The sequence below is a fragment of the Globicephala melas genome, chromosome 2 (assembly GCF_963455315.2).
Source record: "Globicephala melas chromosome 2, mGloMel1.2, whole genome shotgun sequence".
Lineage (NCBI taxonomy): Eukaryota > Metazoa > Chordata > Mammalia > Artiodactyla > Delphinidae > Globicephala > Globicephala melas.
Window position 1 is genome coordinate 8,081,084 of NC_083315.2, and position 12,152 is coordinate 8,093,235.

A 12,152-nucleotide genomic window follows, 5' to 3' on the forward strand; every position below is an offset into this window, starting at 1 on the left:
TTAACCGTGAGGCTGCTGATAGATGACCTCAGGCCTCCTCATTCGGCAACTTGTAGAACAATGCAGAATGCCATCCTCCACAGCCCTGTCTGAACACACACACACACACACATACACACACACGCACACCCTGCAGAGAGTCACGTTTTGTCTGTCCATACCGCGTGGCAAAAGATCACAGAAAGCGGCACACGTGGTTCAGTAGTAAGTAAGACAGATGTCCAAAGGACACGTGACCTCCGTGACATCACTGACCCTCCCATCAGCATCCCCCTGTTACCAGTGAGTCTCAGGAGGAAATGACTCCATGCCCACCAGACCACCCTAGATTCCCAAGGAAGACTCCAGCTCGGCAGACAACCCTGCCGGCACCCCTCCTCAAATGGCTCTCAGAGCACTGGGGGCACAGAGGAGCGTCCCCCGTCCAGCCTGTGGGTGATGCCGGTGGGCAACACCCGTACATCTTCCTTGAAGGGCCTTCTGATCCCCATCTTTCTGCATTTCCCCCTCGGTCGGGGGAAAACCCATTGCCCCAGGAAAGTGGGGGATTTTTGCACGAACTCTTCGTGATCGTGTTCGGTTTATTTGCTCTGCTTGAGCAGAAACACTTGAAAAGAGCCACCTCTGCACTTGAGAGAAGCCAGATGAGAAAAAGGTGCAGCGATCTTTGGAATGTTATATGGTAGGCGGATCCCTGGAAACATCTGTCCGCTTCTCCCCACGGGGGCTCAGCTCTCAGGGTTTGAGGTACAACGGGAGGTGTGTGGTGTGGGCAGGAAATCTAGAGCTCTGTTCCATCGCAGGGGATAAAATCACCTGGGAGGACGAGGTATAAACGGGGGAAGGTATTATAAACAGGAGACATCAGGGAATCAGGCAGCGGCTGCGAGGTAGGAAAGCGTGTTCTTCGCCATTAGGGAGCATCTCTTCCCCCACCCCCATCCCCGTTCCTAGATTGGGTCTTATAAACACCATTTAGACTCTGTACTGATTCCTCTGAGGACAGATGATGCCAGGATTCTTGAACTCAATAAATACTAAATGGAAACGGTGAGAAGGAATACCGCAGCTCTCTTTCCCATCACATTTTGCAAGAGTGGGGACGTCTGGGCCACCTCATTCTTCAATCCTTTTCCCTCTTACCGGTCACGTTCTGGCTCTCATTGTTTTTAATATCTTCACTGGGAGATGGTCAAGGTCAGAGAAAGTGGAAATTCACCCCAGTTAGAGGCACTAGTTCCCACTTACCCTGAGGACACATATGGTCGGTGAGAGAGAACTCGTATAAATCAGGTTCGATGTTTAAATGGGCATCTTTGGTAGCTTGATTCTGAATAATGGTACGTACATTACAGTTAACGCTGCCATGCGATTAGCGTCTCACAGTCTCTCCTGGAACTGCAGAATGGACTGTGCAAAATCAAATCAAATAGAAAATGACCGCCCTCCGCCTTCCCCACTCTTGCCCTCTTTCCCAAAGATATAGATGTTTCCCTTTAGCAGATGAGTCAAGTAATGAACTAAAAACAATGTTCGCACTTAACAGGGTTGTTCCCCATGGTTGGCTTTGAGTTGGCCTCTCCTGGGATGTTAAGTATTAGCCACCGTTGACCGTTGCCTGCAACCTCGGCGTAAATGTTTGACGGAGTATGCTGACAAGTACACACCAGCGACTTTCAGGAAGTCGACTGGTGGGAATGGAAGGGCACACAGTGCGAGTAGAAGTGATCCACTGTGGAAACCCTGTACGGTGTTTCTGTTAAATCATTTGTCCACTGTTAAATGATTTACATTCTGATGGGACCTGGTAATCCCAGGACTGCAATTCCAAGCATTCCTCCACACTCCAGCACTGACAGTCTGTATCAATTACAGTGTCCGTAAAGCTCCTTCAGCCGGTTAAACATAAAGAATTGTTGTCCCCCATCCTTCCATGTCTCTCGTTAGTTCTCTTAGCCCACGCTCCAAGGTGATTCGGTAGCAAACATTATTATCCATATTTGAAACTCCTAAGCTCGAAAGAGCCTGCAGGATATCCTTCCCTTGAAATACACAGGCTTGCTTCAATGCATTGTTCTGAATCACAGGGGCCACTTCTGGAGCGCACAAAAATAATTAGAAAATCTGTGAATCAGAGTTTGGTTTATACTTCGAAAAAAAAAGTAACCCTTGTTTTAGCTAACTTTGATGCTACCTGTGGTCCTGAGACCATGTTGTCTGAGACTGTGACCTGATTGGTTTGGGGGAGAGCATGCCCTCCAGAAGGTCAGATGCTGGACAAGAACTTGGGGGTGCTTCCCAGCCCCATCACAGCCACTAAAGCCTTGTGACTCTGGGGGAGTCCCTTGATGGTTTTTGGTTTCTGTTCTCGATGAAAGCGGGTGGCTGGGCTAACTGAGGTCTAAGTCGGTGCTTGCGCTAGTTCTTTTGTGCTCCAGTCACTCACTGTAGGATCTAGGGGTATTAAGGAGAGAAAAGAAAGGTAGGCATTTCTACTTGTACTTGATAACAGAAGTACAATGTCAGTTAATTTGGTTATTATTCTTGCGTGCTGGTGGACTCCAGGCTTTCCTTTGTCTCTAAGATCTGAACTGTATGTCAAATACAGTGTTGTGCACTTAAAATCTTGTTAGGAGGGTAGATCTCACATTAAGTGTTCTTACCTCCCCCCGAGAAGAACACACAGAGTGACACAAGGAAACTTTTGGAGGTGATGGGTGTTTATTACCTTGAACATGGTGATGGTATCACAGGTGTTTGCATATGTCTGAAGTAACACATTATATATACTAAGTGTGCAATTTCTTTCTGTATCTATTATACCTCAGTCAAGCTGTTAGATACAAGGAGATATGGACTATATACATTTTGAAATATATATACATAGGATTTTTTTAAAAACCTAAGAGAGGCTTATGTCCTTTTAAGACCATGTCCATAGATCACGATTAAATATTTGGGGGAAGAACTAGAGAACAGAGTTTTGTTTTGTTTTGCTTTTTAACATCTCTATTGGAGTATAATTGCTTTACAATGGTGTGTTTAGTTTCTGCTTTATAACAAAGTGAATCAGTTATACGTATACATATGTTCCCATATCTCTTCCCTCTTGCTTCTCCCTCCCTCCCACCCTCCCTATCCCACCCCTCTAGGTGGTCACAGAGCACCGAGCTGATCTTGATCTCCCTGTGCTATGCGGCTGCTTCCCACTAGCTATCTATTTTACGTTTGGTAGTGTATATATGTCCATGCCACTCTCTCACTTTGTCACAGCTTACCCTTCCCCCCCCCCATATCCTCAAGTCCATTCTCTAGTAGGTCTGTGTCTTTATTCCTGTCTTACCCCTAGGTTCTTCATGACATTTTTTTTTCTTAGATTCCATATATATGTGTTAGCATACGATATTTGTCTCTCTCTTTCTGACTTACTTCACTCTGTATGACAGACTCTAGGTCCATCCACCTCACTACAAATAACTCAATTTAGTTTCTTTTCATGGATGAGTAATATTCCATTGTATATATGGGCCACATCTTCTTTATCCATTCATCTGTTGATGGACACTTAGGTTGCTTCCATGTCCTGGCTATTGTAAATAGAGCTGCAGTGAACATTTTGGTACATGACTCTTTTTGAATTATGGTTTTCTCAGGGTATATGCCCAGAGGTGGGATTGCTGGGTCATATCGTAGTTCTATTTGTAGTTTTTTAAGGAACCTCCATACTGTTCTCCAGTGTGGCTGTACCAATTTACATTCCCACCAACAGTGCAGGAGGGTTCCCTTTTCTCCACACCCTCTCCAGCATTTATTGTTTCTAGATTTTTTGATGTCCATTCTGACAGGTGTGAGATGATATCTCATTGTAGTTTTGATTTGCATTTCTCTAATGATTAATGATGTTGAGCATCCTTTCATGTGTTTGATGGCAGTCAGTCTGTGGAACAGAGCATTTTTAAACTTGGATTCTCTAACAGTGCGGACCAGTAGAACTTTCTACAATGAGCGCAGTGCCCTGCATGTGCTCTGACATCATGGTAGCCAACAGCTGCCTCGAAGTATTGAGTACATGAAAGAGAGGTGGCTGGTGCAACTGGGGAATTCTATTTTTCATTTTATTTAATTTTAAAAGCGTCACAATCCCACTGTAACCTTTTCTTCAGTAGAGCCTTATTCCTGGTTCCGAAGTAGAGTTTAGAAAGAAAAATGCATGTGGTTATCAAGTAACCTTACTCTGCTGATTAATCAGGTTGACAGATTTGTAAAAAGCCGGGGACTGGCCCATCCCTTAATTTCTCATGTAGACAGAGATGAAGCCCTGGAGGCAACTGTGTAGACCCAGGACCACTGGATTCATTCTAAGAGCTGTAAAAAGATGTCAGGGAGCATTCGGGTCCAAGTAATTCAGAGAAGATATTCTATGAGTGCTTGAGATTTTAGGGAACACCTTAGAAAAGAAATACCCATCCTCTTTGGGGAGAGATCCTAAAGAAACCATCATTAAAGGACCAAACTTATCTTCCTTGGTTTTCCTTTCAGGAGCTGATTGACGTTGACAGTGAAGTGGTGTTTGAATTAGCCTCGTATATTTTACAGGTAAGTCGTCTCCCCCTCGTCTTTGTATGCCAGGGCCACACACAGAAGAAAGAGGAATAAGACTTACCATGCGTGGCAGTTGCTATATCCACTAGCTCTTTGACTTCTTAGTTATTTTTAGCCACAAGCAGGAAAGAGCTACTGGGGAAACTACACCATGGCCGCAAATAGAGTCTTCTCTATTCTCTGTCCTTCTCCAAAATGTTAAGACTGTATTTCTCTGCAAAGGAAAATTGTGTGTATAACCTGAGATTGGGGGAAACTGAGACCATCCAGTGACCCCCTTTTCTTCAGGTCACTGGAGAAAGCCAAGTAAAAAGCAGGAATGAATTGCCAGGAGAATCACTGTCATGAAAGACAAGGAAAAGATCCTTAGCTTATGTGACAAAGAGGCCTACTGAGTATTAGAAACACTGGCAAGATGAGCTAAAATGGTGTCATTAATTTAGTCCTTCAGCAGGACTTAGTGAGCAACTACTATGTTCCAGGCGTTATGCTAATGCATTACAGATTCCATGGTCCCTGCCTCCAAAAGCCCACAATACAAGATAAAACAACAAATAACACAAGACATGGACACATAGACAGTGCTATCCAGACAGACATCCAGGTTCAGAATCTTTAAACTGGAAAAAGTTAGATCAGGGCTTAGAAATGGAAACTTTCCCTTTGTCCTTATAAATCACTTTCTTTGTATATAACTTTCTGAAGTTTAATTGTCTCATATTCAAGTGGTAAATACACGTGTCCTTCCTTAATTATATTACTATAGCTGATAGGACGAAACAGCAGTCAGTCGGACTGGTTCAGTAGAGGACTTCATTACAATGTATTTTAAAATCTGTAACGTGGGATCAGAATGTGTCACTGATGTTGAATTTTCTTCTTCTACAGGAGGCAAAGGGAGACTTTTCTAGGTGAGTTTACGAGAGTTTTTGGCTTAAAAATGTATTCTGTTGCATCTCTATTAAAAGAAACTATTCTGTCTTTTCTTCGTAGGAGAGCAATTTATTAATATTATATCTTAATGTTGAAATCCAGTTCCCAACTTGTCAACGGAAATAGATACATCAGGCAGAGAAAGCCCAGTGATAGGAGGATATTCTGCACCAAACGAAAGTTACTAAGAGGCTGAGGTTAGAACCCACTGTCACACATGGCCATTGTATTGAGGTGTGTCAGGTCGCCCAGGTGTCTTCATGGAGCCTTGAATTATCACTGTGGTATGAACTATAGTGATAGAGAGAACCCCATGGACGCAAACATCTTTTTTTTCCTCTGTTTTAGTTCCAACCCTGAAGGTACAAAATCCTAGCCCTCAGGAAGATGTCTTTCATGAAAGTGTTACAATATAAATATCCCACTTCTACTGTCTTTCCTTTTCCAGATGTTATGTTAGGGAGAGAACATAAACAGACTTAACCACGGGGAAAAATGTGCCCTGCTTTAATAACCCTGTATAGATCCACAAACTTCAACCTCGTCTTTCATTTCATTAAGCGTGGCCCGTTGACCAGTAGGGCTGAAGTGCCAGTCTCTCCTGATCATTACTGGAGACAGAGTAGGGGTTGTAGCCATCCACCAACAGGACTGTCTGCTCAAAGACAGACATCATTCCTGGGATTCTGTTTTATTGAACTCCCCTGAGGGAAGTCCAGTATAGCTCATTCTTTAGAATCAAGGTCTAGAGATATGAAGACTCAACCACATGTACAAGAACAGCATCAGGGCGTGGGATCCTGGCCCATCATTAGGAAATTAGCAAACTTGGTATGAAAGAGAAATGCAGGTTATACCTCTGCTCCGTGAAGGAACTTGGGTGTTTTCTCCTGCTTTGGGGGATCTGATGCCGCCTAAACTACTTCACCTGGTGGTCTCCCTCTACTTGTCCAGCTTCTCAGCTTCATGCTGACTGGTTTTTCAGGTCGTAGCTGCCTTCTCTCTGCTCGCCATGCATTTCTAAGGCTTTCTAGCAAAGGCAGAGGTATATTTTCTCACTCAGATATCTCAGCAAAACCAAAAAAATTCTTTGACAATCTAAAACAAGGGTCAGCAAACACTTTCTGTAAAGAACCAGACAGTAAATACTTGGGTTTTGCAGGCCACGCAGTCTCTGTTGCAACTACTCACCCCTCCCTTTCTAAGTGCAAAAGCAGCCAGAGACAGTAGGTAAGCAAATGAGTATGTCGGTGTTCCAATAAAACTTTATTTATAAATTCAGAAATTTGAATATCATATACATTTTCATGTACCACAAAATATTCTTCTTTTGATTTTTTTTTCCCCAACCGTTTAAGACTTTTTTCTTAAGATTTTTTTCCCAACCATGCTTAGCTCACAGGCCACATAAAAACAAGCAGGGTTGGCCAGTGGGTTGTAGTGGGACGACCCCTGATCCTAAAATATAGTCCCTTCAGCTCAGTTTGATTATTTGTAGAAGGAGACCTCCAGGCCCCTTTTATTTAGGTTTCCCAAGTTCTTGCTATGAAACAGAGGTAGTCCTTTTTCTGGGGGGGCGATGAAGGTTTATTTATAGCCTTAGCAGGAGACCTTGTAGGTGGCCAGTAACTGTTGACCGAATGGATTGAGTGCAACATTTTCAGGATCTAGAAACTATACTTTGTTCTGTTTTTTCTTTGTTAGTTTTTTATGCCTTTCATTTGGTATTGGACTTGAGGCTCTTGGTAAGTGCAGGTTCATATCTATTTACAAAAGGCTCTAAAGTCCCATGAAAAAATGGTTTAATAAGCACAGATCCAGTGGATTCCATTGTCCGGTCCACTTACTCTGAAGATACTTTTCCCTGCCTTCTCTTTCACGGGCTCTGAACTCTGCTGTAAATATTATTTATTTCTGAGAGTCCCCTGACAGGATGGAATGTGAGCTGAGAACAGCGTCATCTGGCCCCGCAGATCCTGGGAACGTGGGGCTACAGGGATGGTCAGTGGGGAGGAAGGGCAGGCCTGGCCTCCAGTAACTCATGGCCCCCTCAGGAGCTTGTGGAATCCCAGCTTGTTGGCTGCAGAGAAACAAAGGATCCTGGTTTGGCTTCATTTGTCAAAGTGTTCCCTCGCAGTTTGTTTATAACAGCAGCTGTCTGGGGTGAGAAATAGCCTTCAGGGGAGGGGAGAGGTCAGACACCTTATCCAAAAGGTCAGTTTATCTCCCAGCGTAAAACTCACGTCACAGAAGTTGGGATTCCCTGATAAACACCGTTCTCTGTACAAGCCCACGGTTCGCATGCTTGAGTGGCCCGGAGTTTCGGAACAAGAGAAGTAATCCTTGATTTTCACCTCTTCCCATCCACATCTGGGAAAATCCCCATGACATTTGGTTTGGTGGCCAAACATCAGGCATTTTAGATGTCCCATCCTCATAGTTTAGTATTGTAGAAAGTTGTTTTTGCTCTATCAATGAATGCCGGACTCTATAACCTTAATCGTATTTAACTGAATGGCTTTGACTTATAAACACACCCTGTAAACACAGTACATTTTCCTGAGCAGCATTCGTAACAGGAGATGTCAACTTAGAGCACCGGGGAAGCGTTTTATACAGCACGTGGTCCAGGACTTAATTCTGAGATCTTCTAGAACCTAGAGGATCCAATAACCTTTGAAATTAATGGTCGCACACAAAAGGCAAAGTAACTCTTTCATAGCCTGATGATCCTGAATTTCTGCCTTCCTAAAAAGCTACTTTGCCCAGGATGCTATTATCCTGTATGTTTGCATTTCAGTGAATAGACGCAGATTACATTGATGTGGAATGAGTATTAAAAATCTCTATATTATGGGAATTCCCTGGCGGTCCAGTGCTTAGGACTCAGCACTTTCACTGCTGTGGCCCGGGTTCAATCCCTGGTCAGGGAACTAAGATTCCGCAAGCCACTCAGTTGGGCCAAAAAAAATCTACATCTTAGGGGAGCAAGTTCCTTGATGTACAAGAGGAAAAGGGTTCTTTTCACAAAAGGGAGAAGTCGAAAGTGCTGATATTACTTTAATAGAACGAGAGCTATGTAAGGTCAACCCAGAGCCATAACTGCTGTTTCTCATGAAACTCACAAGCTGTTCTGTTTCTCCTTTTGGACTTTTTTGTGCTCAGCAGCCCCTGAAGGCTTATTCTTACGTAACCCCCTTTTCTTTCCAGTGAATGGAAATGTTCACTTCCTTGTCTTATTGAGCTTGAAGGATTATTCTCATGTAACCCCCTTTTCTTTCCAGTGAATGGAAATGTTCACTTCCTTGTCTTACTGAGCTTGACAATGAAATCTTGGGTTCAGTGTTGCTGAAAGAAAATGAGTGAGGTATAGATAGGAAGTATTGTCCATGATAGGAAGAAATATATGTCACCCACGTTCATATTCTAGCGTAGACAAATTTGTAAGATATCGTGAAAGGTTGAGGAAATCGTTTTATCTAAAAATATTTTTTCCCTTGTATTGTTTTCCTTAGCAAAGCATGTAGTGATCGTATTTCATTTCCTGGTACATATGTATGTAAAAAAAAAAATGAATGTCCATCAACAATGAGGAAATCAGTGGAGTTGGCATTTCTGTTTAAAACAATTGAATAGCCTAAGAACTGTTCATCATGGCAGCTATATAAGCAAATATTAGGTTGAAAAGGGTCAAAACAGTTCTAAAAACAAAAAGTTCTCCTTTGATAATCACTCCTGAGCATTAGTCAGCTAATACACATTTTCTAGGATTTTATACATACTTTATTCATCATAAACTCTGCAGTGGTTTAAGTGCCGAGCACTGATTTTTCTTATTAAAAAAAAAATTCCTTGTAAAATAGATAGCTAGTGGGAAGCAGCTGCATAGCACAGGGAGATCAGCTCGGTGCTTTGTGTCCACCTAGAGGGGTGGGAGAAGGAGGGTGGGAGGGACACGCAAGAGGGAGGAGATATGGGGATATATGTATACATATAGCTTATTCACTTTTGTTATACGGCAGAAACTAACACAACATTGTAGAGCAATTATACTCCAATAAAGATGTCAAAAAAAATTCTTTCAAACATTCAGTTACCATAGAAAAATAATACTCTTGTCTTTAAAAAGGTCAATTCAGGGAACACCTAATTTAGTCAACCGAACAGGACATTCAAACTGTATGGTCACATTCTAATTTAATGTAATAGAAGACTTATTAATACACTGCACTGAGCAAGGTATTATTTAAAGAATTTGATTTTTTTGCTTTTCTTCCCTAAGGGGACCTTAACTGAAAACCCTAGTGGCTAATCTTCATACTCTGATTTTGAGAATAGCCTCACTTTTTACTTTCTGTCAGCCTTTCTGAAAGGGGGCCACCAAAAAAAAAAAAAGGAGGGAAAATAATCATTTTAACAACATTTTACCAAATCGGTGAATTGATTAAAAATAGTTTATGCTGAGACACATAAATACATTCCCAAATCATACTGCCTTTGATATAAAGAATCATCCGCAGATTAACAGGGACTAGTAAAAAAACATCTGTTCTGTAGAATTTTTTGCTAACAAGATTTATTGAAACCAGACCGGTAAAGCTTGGTTACCCCAGGCCGTCTGTTGGGACCTGGAAATATCTTTGTTCCAGAAAACCAGATATATTGATGCTGATCATTAAAAGACTTATAAGGACCAGTAAGCAAACAGCACCTGAAAAGGGCTGATATTAAGGAAATCCCATGTAAAGTTCTGTGGGTCACATTTTGCTTACCTGTTAGGGAAAGTTCATCATGTGCTTTAGAGGTGATGGGAGGCTGCCCTCCATCTGCAGGTTGTCTATTCCAAGGAAACACAGCAACCAACGTCAAAAAAGCAACGCTGTGATTGAATACAGAGGGGTCAGTTTCTGTGACGTCCGTACAAAGTTAAAGGCTGGTGCCAGTGGGAGAATATCTGCTTATCAGAGTTCCAGGGTTAGTAAGGGTCTTACTGTGACCCTGATTTATCAACCTACAGGGTTCCAATTCTGCTTCTTAATAATAATAATAATGCTTTAGAAATAGAGCAACACGTTACTCCATCAATAGAAATGAGTAGCAGGGAAATTGAGTTTTACCTCCATTTTAGAAAAGGAGTTGGAGTATTTATTTGTCCTGAAAAATTCCTTTCAGCTTCCTCGGACTGCCTGGTCTTAGGTCTCTAGAAGAGCAGCTAGAAGCAAAAAAAAAAAAAAAAAAGTGAAGACTTTTTAATATTTCCTCTTCTGTAAACCATGGAACCATGTGTTCACTAAGCCAGAAAGATAAAATGAAATTTCTGTGGGAAAAACAAAAGTACCCTCTTGATTTTTTTGTTCTTTGTATGAAATCTCGTCTGCCTTTCTTAAGAGCATTTGTGAATTACTGCAAGTGAAACTTGGTTTACTGGTATCTGAAAATTCCCTATTTGTAGGCTTTTGTTGTTTTGTTTTTTTGTCAGACTAGATGATGCCTTTTAGGCAGTCATAGGTTAAAGGAAGAATTTTAGAAGATCAACAGGAAAAGAAGATAAAGGGCTGATTTTCTTCTAAAAGACTTTTTTTGGTAACATAAACATTTGTACAGATTACTGTCTTTAAAAAGATGACATTATTTTCTTGCCCTGCTAAGAGACAGCGTTGAAAGTTGATTAATCTCAGGCAGTGGTCTATAAATCACAATTCTGGGCTTCCCTGGTGGCACAGTGGTTGGGAGTCCGCCTGCCGACGCAGGGGACACGGGTTCGTGCCCCGGTCCGGGAAGATCCCACATGCTGCGGAGCGGCTGGGCCCGTGAGCTATGGCCACTGAGCCTGCGCGTCCGGAGCCTGTGCTCCGCAACGGGAGAGGCCACAGCAGTGAGAGGCCCGCGTATCGCAAAAAAAAAAAAAATCACAATTCTGAATCTACTAACATCATTACTTTGCACTCACCTAAATGGTTTTACTACTGCAAGTCATAGCGAGCTCAGTGTTAAAGCAGTATGAGAGCATTTGATCATTTGCGGTATATTTTCCTACAATGTTTTAATTGGCCTCTTGAAAGAAAACAGCTGATGGGGTTATATACTAAGAGAAATCGATTTGCTGAGACTTTGAGATAATTAGTAAAAAAAAAAAAATACTCAGACAGCTGTGTTTGGAAGAGTCAACATTTGGAATACAACTTACATAACCTAATAGTACCTTTAATACCCAAACTTGCAAATTTCCCTATTGGAAAATGACTAGAAAAAAAGTCATCTGTTAAGCTTGAAATACATGCAGCCCAAAGGAGAGTTTTTGTGGGAAGAACTTAAAGTTATATAATTCTTGTATGTTATTTTATTAAAAAAAAAAAGAGAGAGAGAGAGAGAGAGAATGGGGTGTGTGATATTTTCCCATGACTTCTAAAGGACTTAGAAGGAGAAGCAGCTGGAATCTTTCATGCCAGCAAGACCTTTTGAAAGGAACAGAATCTGAAATTTTGAAACAAAATGTTCAAGTGGAAATGTTATTACAGAAAGCTTTGTTTTGTGCACAAAAGTCCATTTTACTGAGCTTTTCAAGTGTGTAATTCACAGTTTCCAAGCATAGAAAAGTATTCAGATAGGGTATTTTG

General features: G+C 41.9%; 1 protein-coding gene across 9 annotated transcripts in view; it reads left to right on the forward strand.

Annotated features, from left to right (window-relative positions):
* The window catches only part of FRMD4A (FERM domain containing 4A), a 640,139-nt gene that overhangs the window by 527,735 nt on the left and 100,252 nt on the right, over positions 1 to 12,152 (forward strand). For all 9 annotated transcript variants that reach the window (XM_060292572.2, XM_060292533.2, XM_060292551.2 and 6 more), the window contains 2 exons: positions 4,540 to 4,596; positions 5,491 to 5,513. In XM_060292572.2, the coding sequence (XP_060148555.1) occupies positions 4,540 to 4,596; positions 5,491 to 5,513 (80 nt within the window). The remainder of the gene's footprint in view (positions 1 to 4,539; positions 4,597 to 5,490; positions 5,514 to 12,152) is intronic.